Source organism: Monodelphis domestica, chromosome 1 (genome assembly GCF_027887165.1).
Source record: "Monodelphis domestica isolate mMonDom1 chromosome 1, mMonDom1.pri, whole genome shotgun sequence".
NCBI classification, from domain to species: Eukaryota; Metazoa; Chordata; class Mammalia; order Didelphimorphia; family Didelphidae; genus Monodelphis; species Monodelphis domestica.
Genome location: NC_077227.1, coordinates 176,240,096 through 176,255,534, shown reverse-complemented (window position 1 = coordinate 176,255,534; position 15,439 = coordinate 176,240,096). Strand labels below are relative to the sequence as shown.

Here is a 15,439-nt window from a genome sequence, read left to right as displayed (position 1 = left end):
CATTCCTGCCATTTTCAAGGGAACCCTCAAGATCGTTAACTGGTGCTTATTTTTCCCCCCAATGAGTTAGCACAGATCTAATGACTAGCATCATGGGTCTCCATCTCCCTGTGTACCATTTACGAGTTTTCTTCTATTTAGGTCAAAGAGTAGTCTTTTCAGCTTTAATAATTCACAACTTGACTGCCTTTCATGGCTCCCTTTCACCTCTCAAGGAGGATCCATCACTTTTTAAAATGAAGTCTGCTTTTTTTTTTTTTGAATACTTACATGTTAGCACAGTCACTTGGGTACCTGGCCCAAAGATATACTTGGTGTTTCCAGTAGTTCCCACAGTGTTTGGTCTCTTAACACAAACTAGCTTGGGTAGTCTTAGAACTGCTTGGGGCAGCTCTATGATAAAAATCCTGCCTTCCTAGCTAAAATTACACCTTTTACAAAAAGCCTTTCCTGATTCACCTTGATTCTAGCACTTCCCCCCTGTTATTTTTAGTTTACCCTGTGTGTAACTAGTTGTTTGCATATTTTTCCCCACCAGGATTCACCAAGGATTGTGAGATCCTTGAGGTCAGGAACTGTCTTTTGCCTTTCTTTGTATCCCTATCACTTGGCACAATGCCTGAAACATTATTGGTATTTAATATATGCTTATTCACAGACCAATCATGGTAAGAAAATAATAGGGCTTCTCTTCCAATTTTTCTCTGTCTATATATTTCAAATTATGTAATGCTTTTCTCTGAGTAGACACGTAACCAATGTTTTTCTTAAATTTCTGGTTTATAGAACATCAGTATATAAAGACACAGTAAGGGCAGTTAGGTAGCACAGTGGAGAGAGTGTCAGGTCAGGAGAACATAGGTTCAAATCTGTCCTCAGACACTTTCTGATTGTGTGAGCCTGAGCAAGTCACTTAGCCCCAATTGCCTAGCCCTTTTTGCTCTTTTGTCTTAGGCTTGATACTAAAACAGAAGGTAAGGGCTTAGGGAAAAAAAAAGATATAATGACCATTTTGCTAACTAACTGTGTTACTTACAGAACTTTTATCTGGGATATGGGATAAAAAGTAACAGCTAGTATTTAAACACACATACCAAAACACATTGGGCAGCTAGGTGATAAAGTGGATAGAATGCTGGATCTGGAGTCAGGAAGATTTATCTTCCTAAGTTCAAATCTAGCCTCAGACACTTCTTAGTTTCATGACTCTGGGCAAGTAAAGTCACTTAACCTTGTTTGCTTCAGTTTCCTCATTTGCAAAATGATCTGGAGAAGGAAATAGCAAACCACTCCATCATCTTTCCTAAGAAATCCTCAAACTGGGTTATGAAGATTCAGACATGACTGAAAAATGATTGAACACCCACAACCAGGACACATTCTCCCAAATAAGCTTGGTCTGAAAGTAGTTCCTGTGTGAGACCACATACTTATTCCATTCTATCTTTGCTGAAAGTGATTGTTTTGGGGAGTTTTTCTTTGGGGACTGCCTTCTCAACTAGCTTAGGAACTGCATGGGAAAGGGAATCTTACTACTTTACATAATTGTACTTTCTTTCTGACCAAAAATGGCTATTGAGAATTTGATAATTTAACTTATTCACTAGTCTGAGCTCTAAGTAACTTGATTGTTTCTAAAAAATCAAATCTACTTTCAAAGATTATTATTTGACACCATGTTTGGACTATTTAAAAAATTTTATTTAATTAATCAATTTAGAACATTTTTTTTCCTTGGTTTTAGACTATTTTGAAAGACTATCTGAAGGAAATTTCCATAGAGGAGTTCCAAAGCTGTTTTGAATAATGGCTACATAAAAAGTGAATATTTTTAAAGAAACAATGTTCATGTAGATATAAAAATACCAAAACAGTTGTTGGAAAATAAAATAAGCCTTATAGCCTTAAGGGATATGGTATAGTAGAGACCCAGTTCTTATCTCTAAGTAGGATAAATTACTTCAAGTACTATATTTGAATGGTTATAATATGGGACAGGGAATAAATTTGTAGATTCATTAATCTAAAATTGGAAGGAATTTAAGAAACCATCATAGATGCGGAACCCGAGACCCAGGAAAGTTAAATGACTTGCTTAAGGCCACATGAAGCAACAGATATATGATCTGAATCCAGGTCCTGACTTTAGAATTCGTCTCTTTCCACTCTAAAGCACCAAATTTGTCTTGGCTCCAAAAAGCAAAACTAAGATTAGTGGGTAGATTTTGAATTAATTAGAAGAGAAACTTCTTGATAATTAAGTCTATCCAAAAGCAGAAAGTAGATAGTGAGTTCCCCATTACTTCAGGTCCAAGAAAAGACTGAATGAATGAGCACTAGTTAGGTATATTCCAGAATTTCTTAGACTCAATGTACTCCCATATCCCTTCTGGTTCTGATTCTCTAATTACTGAAAGAATATTTCTAAACTGTGGGCACCTGGCATTCTTGCTAATGAAATGCCGATACCAAATGCATCATATTCCCTATAATCTATAAAAGAATAGATAATCTGGGCTTGGACAAAGTAGAAAGAGCCAAGACATTTCTGTTTCTACTCCAGTATCTCTCTTTTTGACTAGCTTACACCTTAAAACATTTCCCATATAACAAGTTCAGGGGGCAGCTGGGTAGCTCAGTGGATTGAGAACCAGGCCTAGAGACGGGAGGTCCTAGGTTCAAACCCGGCCTCAGCCACTTCCTAGCTGTGTGACCCTGGGCAAGTCACTTGACCCCCATTGCCTAGCCCTTACCACTCTTCTGCCTTGGAGCCAATACATAGTATTGACTCCAAGACGGAAGGTAAGGGTTTAAAAAAAAAAAACAACAAGTTCATTCTTCTTCATCTTAAGGTGAACAAAACTTTCTTTTCTCCCACCCAAAATATTAGCTAATTCATTTTGTTAAAGGATGGAACCTATATGGAAAAAAGTGGTTCTTTGCTTTTTTTCCCAATCACGCATTAGGGAGTTTACCTTCCTTTGAGAATCAAACTTACTTGGTGTTACACTGAGCTTTGTCCCAGCACCAAAAGAGAGTTTATTTCCTCCACTAAATTCACACAGTTTTTGGACCCATTACAAAAAGCCTGTCCTTGGGAGGAACTTTCTATATGGGAAATATAACTTATAATTAGCCCAACCCAATTAGCATCATCTTCTTACTTTTCAACTACATTGGATGGTTTCAAAAGAGAGTACTAGGAGTTGAAAGATCTGGATTCTAAATCTGGCTCTGTCACCAACTGGCTTTGTGACTTGCTGGAAGTCAGTTTACTTCTCTGAAACTCAGTCATCTCTTCTACACAATGAGTTTATTTTACTAGATAATTTAAGTTTTCTTCTGGATTTAAAGTAAAACTGAACACCTGTAATGCCAAATAAATCCAACTGAATCCTTTTATTTATTTTTAAGGACATGTTCTTTCTTACAGTCATGTTTCTTTGGGGAAACTTTAGGTTTTCTATACTTTCATTTCATTGGTTTACTGTGGGATGTATCAGAAGGCATTTCTTTCCTTAAACTACAATGTGCATCTTACACATTGAATTGTATAAACATTAAAAAGAAAACTGGACTTCTGATTTCACTGATATAAGGAACTCTCAGTGCATAACATCTACTGATGGCTATCAGTACATGTTGACATAGTAAACATTTAACAAATAAATCCTCTGTCTGTCTCTATCTGTCTGTCTCTCCCTATCTATCTATCTATCTATCTATCTATCTATCTATCTATCTATCTATCTATCTATCTATCTATCTATCTGCCTATCTCCCTGAAGGGAAAGGGCCCATGGTCACCTAGTCAATATGATTTCAGAGGTCATACTGAACCTCAGGACTTTTTGATTTTGAAACTAGCTCTTATTTTGCTATATAATGTAGCCTCTCAAATATTAGTACAGTTTATCAAAATGCCTCAGATCTGATCACCTGACTCAGCCTCCAAGGAGCCATGAATTCATATCTAGTTCACACATCTGACAGAGTGTACAACCACCCGATAAACGAAGCAATTAAACTTCAGCTGTGTTTCAACAGATCCCATCGGATTTCTTTCCAGAAAGGATAATTAAGTAAACAAGAGAACTTACTGGGTATGATAGCCAGAGAAGTGCCTTTGCCAAAGGTAAGGGTGTTTGCAGCTCCTGTGTTCACACAGTGTGCCCCCTTTTAACAAAAAGCTCCCACCAGAGTTTGGAGTAAAAGCTCTACATCTATTCATTATTTCTATCATGAAGAAGCCAAGTATATGGTCAGCAGCTAACCTGGGAGGGGGGGAGCAATATTTTTACTCACCTTCAAATTTAACATTTTAAAAATCTATATTATGTGCAAGAGACTTTGTTAGGCATTGACAATATGGAAACAAAACTAGAAATCAGTCTCTGATCTTGTTTATATTCAATTGGAATGGAAACAATACATAAAGAGATAAGTAAACAAAATAATTTGGGGTGGGAGAAAACATTGACATTATATGAAGGAAACATTCTATATAGGTCTTACGGGGTCATAGCTGATAGAAAGTCCAAATGTTTCTGCAGGGTGAGAGCCCTCCAGGGTTTATCATATTCCTTCATCATAATGACAATTGAGAAAATCCCTTAGTTACCAAGTTGGGGGTAGAAGAATCATTCACAAGAAGTCCCTGAAGGGGAAGGGGCCTTACGTTGCCTTCTAAATCCCAAAGACCTCCTAATAACTAGTAGAGGGACAAGCTGAGCCAAAGACAAGGTAATAGAAGTAGTCTGGGAATTCTTCCATTACTTAGGTCTGGAGAACCTTGGTTATTTTATTATACCTACCTATAAACACTCTGTAAACATTCTATTTACCTGGTATTATAGATAGTTTGGTGCCAGATCCAAAAATGAGCTTTCCTTGGTTTCCTCCATAATTCACACAGTCATATAGACCTTTACACTATCAGCTGGGTGGGGGGGATATGGAGATGAGTGGGTGCTTTCCCCCTAGTGGAAGTCTTGCCACATTGCTCTCCTTGATTCCCCTTTGTACTATTAATTCATTTGGAGACCCAGAATTTTAAATCTACAAAAGATTTTTAAAGATCACCAAGTTCAAACCCTTCAGTTTACAGATGAGGGAACTGAGGTTTAGAAAGATTCTTATGAATATAAAAATAGATTTTTGCTTATGTCTTTTGTTTTTACATTGCCTAGTTATCTATTTTTCTGGTTTTCCAGGGAAGCCATTCCTTATATTCTTTAAGGAATGAAAAAACCAAGCAAAATTGATCACACTGAGAAAAATCTCATTTTACATATACTGTCCCACCAATGAACCCTGGACTCTTCAAAGGAGCAGAGGAAGGTACATAGAGATTATTTTTAAAACCGGCAGCTCACATTTATATGGTACTTTATGCTTTTTTACAAAGACCTTACAACAATCCCGTGATCCAGACAGTGCAAATATTATCTCCAGTATACAAAGGAAGGAATTGAGGCTCAGCGAAGTTGAGTGTAGCTAGTAAGTCTTAGAACTGGAATTCATTTTCAGGTCTCCCAACCCACTAACCAGAGTGCCTTCTAAGTGGCCTTTCTGTAAGATCATTGCCCAAGTCTGTACAGTTAATATTTTTATTTTTATAAAGAGATCTAGGTATATAGACACACGTGATGAATCCCCAAATTGTCAAGACCACTTTCTGTGCATAAAATTTAGTTAGAACAACTCATATCTGAGCTCTGCTTATCTGATAGTAAGGACAGTGTTCAGCAGGCTGAGGGTGTCAAGTCATTAGGTTTCCTGTCCTCACTTCCTTATTGAGTCTAAGTAGAATGGACAGTAGGTCAAAGGATCAGCTATGCCCCAGTTGCTTCATGAAAGGCTAGTTGGAGGTTATACTCATCCTTCCACTACTTTAACCCTCAGGTAACTCCAAGGGGAATGGAGAATCTGCTTTAAAATCAATAATAACAATTTTCTTTAAAACTAGAATACTTCAGACCTAGATATGGGATGTCCTGGGTTCAATGATAATCTCATATATTTTAGCTGTGTGACCCTGGGCAAGTCACTTAACCCCCACTGCCTAGCCCGAACCACTCCTCTGCCTTGAAAGCAGTACTTAGTATCGATTCCAAGCCAAAATTTGAAAAAGAATAGAATGCTTTGCCTTCCCCAGATTGGGGTGTGTGACTCATTGAGAGTAGCTTATATCTGAATTTGTCAAGACCTTTTGCTTCTAAGAAACTATATTTAATGGAAATGATTTTTTCAAAGGCATCTCCCATTAGTCTAATGCTTTCCTTGAATCAGAGCTACTGCTTGACCTTGCAGGGTTCCCATCTTTTGAATGAGGCATAGTTAACAATGCCTAGCCAGACTCCTTAGCTGCAGGTATTGCTTGGACTCAGGAAGAGTTTAGGAGATTAAATAAACCCCTGCTACTTTCCATTTGAGGATTTCTAAGCATTTGGCAAATGGGAATCCATCAGTCCACTTGGGATCAGCTCATAGATATGTCATTTTATTCATTTCATTTAATTAAAAAAAGCCCAGGAGCCTCACCCTTCTCTCCTTCTAATTCAGTTTTGCTTCTAACATCTGCTGACCCTGAATATCTTAGGGGTCATACTTACTTGGATTTACTATCAATCTTGTCCCTGCTCCAAAGCGTAGGATATTGTTGTTTTCGACACAGCAGTGCATCCCTTAACAAAAACTGTCCTGGCTTCCCCAGGAAACTCTGTAGAGTCCTCATCATTCCAGGGAGCAAGGAGACCTGTCAGGTATCTTGAAAAATGATCCTCACATTCTGGTCTGTCTCATGGGGACAGGGCTCTCTCATTTATGGAGTTAAGTGGTCACCTGGTAAGTCAATGGAGCAAAACTGACAAGGACTCCAGGCAAGAATCCCAAGAGACACAAAGGGCTTTGAAGCAGGTCCAGAATCCAATTGCTGAGGATAAATAGCTACACCAGGGTTGGAATAGGACTAATTTAATTGGGTACAGAAACAGAAATACCATTTCCCCCTGGGATTACTGGAAGTGAGGTGCTGCTATACCATATTAGAACACAAGGTTTAGAGTTAGAAGGGACCTTAGTTTAAGCCCTTCCTTTTATAGATGGGGAAAAAGAACCAAAGAGATGAAGTCACTTGCTGGTGGTCACCCAGCTATGTGATAGAGGTAAGATTTGAACCTAGGCCCTCTTATTCCAAATTTGAGGTTTTTTTTTTTTAATTGCCCCACCCTTTCTGGAGACTATATAGTTGACATTTTTGCTATTGGTGCAAAACACTCAGCCATCGATGCAGTTACATGTGAATTGTTATATAAATGTTCCATATTTCTTGAATAATTTAATGCATTAATTTTTTGGGGGGAAGAGCTGATAGCCAGGAAGGGCTAATCCTGTTTTCAGTGATACAGATATTTGTTTTAATACCTCCCTGGGCCCTTGTCAAATGATTGCTCTTACTATCTCAAGAAAAAGCTATGCGGATAGTCTCATAACTCAAATTTATATAAACTTCAAGGTTTGCTGAATCCTTTGTTTACAACTACTCAATAAGTTAGGTAGTGTAGATATCATCATGATTACCATTTTACAGATGAGGAAACTGAGGGTGGATCATTTGTTCAAGGTTACGTAGTTAATAATAATATTTTAGTTAGCATTTGCACAGAACTTTAAGGTTGGCAAAGGACATATATTACCTCATTTGAGTCTCCCCACAATCCTGTGAAGTAGGCACTATTATTATCCTCATTTTACAGATTAGGAAACTGAGGCAGAGGTGAAGTAACTTGTCCAAGGACACTCAGCTAGTCAATGTTTGGGGTAGGATTTGAACTCAATTCTTCTTGACTCCAAGTCTTGCATTCTATCCATTGTGCCACCTACTTGCCCCAGCAGCTGGTAAGCAACAGAGCTAAATCTTGAACCCAGGTTTCTTGGTTCTAAGTCCAATATTCTTTTCCACTATTTAACACTGCTTCCCACATTGGGTCAAGTCCCTCTGGATCCTCATAAAACAATCAATAGAAGACACTATTTTCTAACCCACCCATTTCCTTCTCATTTATACATTTCATAGCCTGAAAAGGCCTCAGAATTGTTAGTTTTTCATCCTCTAATTAAGTAGCGTGGCATATGTCAGTGTCCTCTGTATCCTCACTGAACTTGTGAGAGAACTCCTATTGCCCAGAGTTAATGTGTTGATGATAAATCAACTCAAAGGAATAATTACCAAGACTAAAGAAACCTGTAAAGAGAGTGAAAGTCTGTATTCACAGGTGGAAATGAGACCTGATAGGAATTCAGCCTAAAAATTGTTCTAAGATCATGTCCCATAAGAAGGAAGGAAAGGAGAGGAAAACTTTCTATTAGGTTTTCCCACTTGGTCCCATATTGCTATTTGAAAAAGATACACACTATCATCACAGGATTCATACATAGTAGAGACTTAATAAATTATCGAATGAGATTGTTGTTCCTATCACCTACCAGAAGTTACTTTGAGTTTGGTTCCAGCCCCAAAGGTTATTCTGTTGCCACTTCCAGTATTTACACTGTGATAAACTTAGTAACAAAAACTTCAGGTTGGGCTTCCTTCTCATCTCATCCTTTATCTCTTTATTTAGGGGCAGCCAGATATAGTGGAAAGAACACTGGGGTGAGAGTCCTTTTAAGACCTGGGCTGAAATCTATGATCCATTCATTTGTGGGCATGTTGCTTAATTTCCCAGCCTCAGTTTCCTCACTAGAAAAATGGAGATACAAAGCCTTGTATCTCTACTTCATGGATTATAGAAGAATGCTTTGTAAAATGGAGTTTCACCATATAAATAGGGCTTATTACAAATATAGGATTGTATATATGGATGAATAGAGTTTATTAACAGTTATTGAGATGTCCTTCCATTTAGAATTTTGTCCATTCCAACCCTGAAAAGCAACGGAGAGGACATGACAGGGCCACTAGGTGGATTTGTTTCAAGCTAAGGTGACTTACTTGACTAGCCTATGTGATGGCACCTGATGGGTGGGATAGTATCCTTGACAATTTATTAAGATGTCAAAGCTTGAGATTTGTGTTATCAGGGAACTCATGCTAGACTCCATTAGGAATCTCAGAGTGATCTGGAGGTTCTCTAGCTGTCATAGTGAATAGAGTAGGGGGCTTGAAAAGGGGAAGGTCTATATTAAATTCCTCCTTTAGATGTTTGCTAGCTTTGTGAGCCTCTAAGCCTTCCCCATCAGTAAAATAGAGATAACATTACATCCTTCCCAAATATATATATATATATATATATATATATATATAAGATCTCGATTTGAAAACTTTTAAAAGCATTGCTCACATTAAAAACCTGTTAACTACTATTACTATTATCCTTTCTATAGATTCATGTTACATGGCCATGGGTGATAAGAGTTCAATGAATGCATTATCATATCTCATTGATTTTAGGTCCTTAAATCTGATTGATAGGAACAAATGAAGACAAAAACAAACAAACAAAAATGAACAAATTGCTATGGAAATCATATCCTTTCCCAGCCCAGATCTGACTATAGAATTGTCACTGGTCTAGTGGCCCATGTATCTACACAACACAGCTCTATGTTTTTGACAGGTGCTTTCCCAGAATTCCTAATTAAGTCCTCATAATACTCATGAGAACTGTGGGAATTTTGGAGAGCTTTTCTGAAAGTGCTCTCATGTCCACTCTTTTGCTTATGGTCAATAAACTATTCAAACCACCTACAGACTTAGAGAAGGAAAGGGAGAAATCAGGACTAAGTGATATGAGACCCCATTAAGAGCACCCTGGAGTGAAAACATTTAAAAGACTCTGTGTTTAGTAGTTTGTCACCATGCACTGCATTTATACACTGATAGCCTCCGAAAACCACTCATTCAGAGCTGTATTGTGTACATCTGAGTGTACATAGACTTCTCAGAATCCCCAAATCCACCTAGCATCATGTTCAGATGACCATTTACAAATATCTCACTATTAGAATTAAAGTGGGATAGTAGTGAGGGGGAAGAGGCCCCAAGATATAAGCTGGAGAGTGTGGTCCAGTGGGAAGAACACTGCCTTTGTAGTTATGCGATCTTGGTTCAAATGCTACCTCTTATATTTATGACCTGGACATTCTTAGCCAAGTCACTTAACTCCCCTAGATTTTAGTATCTTAATCTGTAAAATGAAGAAGCTGATGCAAGGATCAGTCAGCTTTTAAAGTTCTTTCCAATGCCACATCTATGATTCTATGACATGACCACAAAAATATTCCACCCCCTTGCCATATGATATGAGGGAACCGTCAGTTTATCTGTAAAATTAAAAAACAAACCAAAAAACAAGATGTTCTCTTAATTCTCTCCCATCTCTAAATCCCATGATTCTGTGAGATGATTTAGTTCAGGACTCCCATCAATTAGTATTTAAAAGTCCAAAGAAACAACCCACCACCATAATTTATTAAATATAGCTTTGAGAAATTAGCTCAGGTGATAGTGTACTCAATTAGCTTACAAGAGGTTTGATCTGATTGCCCTCAATTTCCATTTCTTACAGGACCTCATGCAATTGTTGCTGAATAAACATCTTATTGAATTAAACATAAGACTATTGGTACTCCAATGTGAAGTTAAAGAAAACGATTCTAGGTAGGGTCCTTGTTTACAATAGGAAGAAATATTAAGAAAACGTTACATTCCTTTCTCACTTACTTGGTTGGACTGTTAGGTATGTCCCACTCCCAAAAGTGAGCTTGTCAGAACCTCCAGTCCTCACTGTCATCAGCAGCTTTACAAAAAAGAGGGTTGATAGCTACCACTAGTCTAGTGTCTTTAAAACTTAGGTGCTTGCCTGGAAATTTTTTTACTCTGATCATTGAAAATATCCTATAAACCAAAGGATCCCATAATATGTTTTTAAGGATTCCCAAATCAGAGAGTTTTAGGATAAAACCATTGCTAATCACAACAGAAGACTTCCATTTTGCAACTCTCACCTTGGATACCAGGAATACCTCCCAGAGTAGTCAAGGAAGACAGAGCTCTAATTCTCAATTTCAAATTCTACTTCAAAGTTAAGCAAAGCAATTTCCAGGTAGAATTAGCTCTTTCAAAGAGAAAAATATTCCTGCTAGTTTTTAAACCGACAGAGAAGGTTTTAGTGGTCTAATTTTTTTTTCCAGAATATAAATTAGTAAGGTTCCTTTGGGGTTTCTGTAGTGAAGGCTCAAGTTGGAGTTGGTTGTTTTGTAATTTGTCTTTATACTTACAGGGTCTAACCCTCAAAAGGGTTCCAGAGCCAAAGATGACTTGGTTCCAGCTTTCACATAGTGATAAACATTTTTACAAAAAACAGCCTGGGGGGTAACTCAGGCTTTAGAAGGTGAACTCACAATCACTTCATCTTGATCATTAGAACTGGCTGATATTTTGCTAAGAAACACAAGACACAATGATTGTGGAAATAATTGTAAAAACATCTAGAAGCCAGAATGGGAAAAGACCATTTGTGTAGACAGTCTCTAATGACCCTGGTGGGATTTGACTCATAGTATATTCTCTGCCCTGGCTAGGAGAGATTTCACAATTATTCTCTGGGCAATTTGTTTTTCAGTCATTCAGTCATGTCCAACTCTTCATGTTCTTTTGTATCATAGCTATCTATAGGATTTTCTTGGTAAGGATCCTGGACTGGTTTGTCATTTCCTTCTCTGGTAGATCCAGTGGATCCTTTTATCAGGCAATCAGAGGTTAAGTGACTTGCCCAAGGACATACATCTAGAAAGTGCCTAAGGCTGGGCAAAGTATTCCCAAAATTTGATGTGTCCTTTCCTTTTAGGAAATGCCTGTAAATTTCTAGCCAGAGCTTTTTATCCAACTGCCCCAAACTATGTTTTCTTTGGGCTATTGCCCTGAACTTTTAGGTCCTTGAAAAAGGCATTCACTTCCTCTTATCATCTGTTTTGAACCCATGGGAAACACGAATCCTGCTTAGTTTGCTGGAAATATCACTTGGAAAAAATCAGCTTGGAATAGATTGCTTCCAAATAGGTCACATGTATTTTGTTCCTCTGACTATTAATTTGAAATCACTCTCCTTTTTCTTCTTTTTATGAACTCCTTTGCATGCTGTGAATGTACTTCATACCTTGAGAAGCCTACAACAGCATGCAGAAACGTGACATTTTCCTTGCTTATGCTAAGTTTGCATCCAGACATTGTTCCCTGAAGAACACTGATGATTTTGGAGGCTGCTGTGGAAAAAGAGCCTGGGCATTCTTGGGTCTCCTGGCCCCACAGCCTCAGCTCTGCTGCTGATTTACCACATAACCAAGGGCATGTCTTTGGTATACATTTCCCCAAACTATAATCTGGGGAGAGAAATGCTTTCCCTCCTCTAATGATTTACTCAGAGAGAGAGAGAGAGAGAAAATACCCCAACACCAAAAACATGCTCTGTACAGTTTCCCTGAAAGATATCTTGTAAGGACATCACATTACTCTTCCTGTTAAGAGATTTCAATCCCCTAAACTCACAATCCTTCTCCTTCTAGTTTCTAATGGAAGGGAAAATATCCCTCTAGGTAATGATTGCGGTTGAGACAGTCTTGAAATCCGAACATGGAAAAGTTTCACATATCCCATTCTTTCCCATTTGGGTTCTGCTTTTCTTTCCAGCTTATTTTGAATTGTCTTTAGTTACAAGAGTGGTCTCATTCAAACTTTCCACACCATTCCATTTGGGTTTATTGTGGGTGTTATGTCAGCCTCCTTGTGCTTTGCATGTACTACAGTGCTATACATACATTGAAGCAAAACAAAAACAAGATTCACTTACTTGCTTTCACAGTTAACTTTGTACCTTGTCCAAAGTGAAGTTGATAATTTCCAGCTGTAGTTCTCACAATGATAATCCCTCTTACAAAAACCTGCTCCAGTTTTCCAAGTTTGATTTTTCCCCGTCCAATGAGATAATACCTTCTCCCTTGAGAGAGGGAACTTTTCCCCAGTCCACAGCATATATTTCTCATATTTCAACTTTGCCATCCAAAGATAGAAAGAACTAACAAAGAAACTTCCAACAACCAACAACTAAGGTCTGTTTTAGGAAAGCACATTTCCTGTATATCTCTATGTCCCTTAATTTCTGCATAAAGCTTGAGATAATCCAAAATAAACTTATCATCAAAGATGAAAATGCAGAAGCAGTCATTCTACCCTAATTCTCTTTCTTTCACATTTACAAACAAATGCAGTGTTGGGGGAGAGGGGGAGCAACACCCAAACACATGCCAAACAAAACCTTCTAATATTATGAATCATATTTTGAATTTTAAGTTTTAAATGTTTAAGTTTTAAAATTTAAAAGACTGGATTTTCTCTTCAAAAACTTGGAGTTTTGGCTTTTAGCCACTTGTTTCAATTATCAAAGAGGAGACAGGATATATTTTTCTAGCTGTAATCATATGCAGTCTAGTAAGACAGGATCATTAAACAGATTACATGAAAGTTGACTGACTGTGTGGTATGAAACAGGAATCAATAACCTGATTTCCTAACCAATGATAAAGGATTTACTGAGTTTCACAGTATCTAGTTATATAGTTCCAAAGATCAGTGTTTCCATCAAATTACTAAACACAGTATTTTAAATCATCACAAAAGTTCCTTTCCTTCTCTCTCTCTCTCTCTCTCTCTCTCTCTCTCTCTCTCTCTCTCTCTCTCTCTCTCTCTCTCTCTCTCTTCCCCTTCCTTCCTTCCTTTCCTTTCTCTTCTCTCTTTTTTTAACTGAAAGTTCCCCTCCACCTCTATCCCTAGTGTTTCCTAAGAAACACACTCTTCCCTACTCCTGCATCATCAAAGTTTCCAGGTGACCCCTTTCAGATCATACTCTGTTGGAACAATGGAGAGAAATTGAGATTAAAGGCTTTAATTAGGAGATGCCAGACTATGTGTGATCTATTTTGATTCTGCCAAATATTTCTTCAAGAGACAAATGTAGGAAGAACAGAAATTATCTCTTCAAGTGGTATCAGTGAGTTCTTTGGGTCTAAACACAGAGCTTCTGAGAGCATCTGTCATTGTCTTTATCATCCTCTCATACCTCAAAGTTTTGCAGTTTTCTCTGAAATCACCTCATTTTTCTGCTCTGATATTTTCTTCCAAAGCTCTCCTTTCCACATGACCACCATTCTAGTTCAAGCCCTCATCATTTCTTTGCTATTGACCAGTCCCTGTTGGTCCCTGTGCCTATTTTCTCCCCACCTCTTCAATCTATCTTTCACACAGCTGCAAAATATGATCTCAGGCACAGATCTGACCTATGTTACTTCCCTGCTCAACAACCTTTATGACTCCCTGTTGCCTATGGTTTAAAATACAACTTTTTCAGCTTGCCATTTAAGGTCTTAGTGCAGTTAGGGAGCACAGTGTGTAGAATGTCTGATTTGGAGTCGAGATGACTCATTTTCCTGAGTTCAGATTTGGCCTCAACCACTTCCTAGTTCCATGATTCTGGGACTCAGTTTTCTTACCTGTAAAATGAGTTATAGAAGGAAATGGCAAAACTACTCCAGTATCTTTCCCAAGAAAACCCCAACTGGGTCATGAAGAGTTGGACATGATTGAAAAACAAATGAACAACAAATTGAAGGCCGTTCACATTCTGACTTCAGCTTGTTTGTTTGTTTTTTCAGCCTTATTTCATATTACTCCACTTAACGAATTCCATATTCTAGACGAGATGGACTACTGGATTTGCCCTAACTCAGTCAACACCCTTCTACCTTTACACATTTGCCCAAGCTTCCCTCTCTGCCTAAAACATATACCTTCTTTGTCATTGTCTATCAAAATCCTCATTTTAGGTGTTAATCCCTCCACTAAGCTAGCCCTGGTCTTCCCAATTCCCAGTCCCCACTCCTTCTTTCTCTCCCTCCCCCCTCCTCAAATTATCTCATATTATACTTATCTATCTATACATACAGCTAAGCTCCTTGAGGAAAGGAAATTGTTTTATTTTTGCTTCATATTTACAGTAATGATTACTATCCCATACAAATAGAAAGTAATGTAAAAATATTGATTTCATTGAAAAATCTCTCCCCTCTAACTTCTTGTTTCTAGAGTCAATGTCTGGAGTTTGCCCTTTTCTCTTAGCCTACACAACTGTAGGAGTTTAGTCCAAGGCTCTCTTATAGCAGTGGATAAAGTGCCAGACTTGGAGTTAGGAAGACCTGAGTTCAAAATCTAGCCTTAATAGCTGTGTGACCCTGGGCAAGTCACTTAACCTCTGTTTACTTCAGTTTCTTTATCTGCATAATAATAATAGCAACTATGTCTCAGGATTATCTTGATAATCAAATGAGATAATTATAAAATGCTTAGCATAGTGCCTGGAACATAGTAATTGCTATATAAATGTTA

At 37.9% G+C, this 15,439-nt stretch overlaps 1 gene segment (V, D, J or C); it reads right to left on the bottom strand.

The window, feature by feature from the left end:
- TRAV18.2 (T cell receptor alpha variable 18.2) overlaps window positions 1-15,439 on the bottom strand; it is a 311,022-nt gene that overhangs the window by 59,824 nt on the left and 235,759 nt on the right. Inside the window, 1 exon segment of the V gene segment in view lies at window positions 12,852-12,905. Coding sequence covers window positions 12,852-12,905 — 54 coding nt within the window.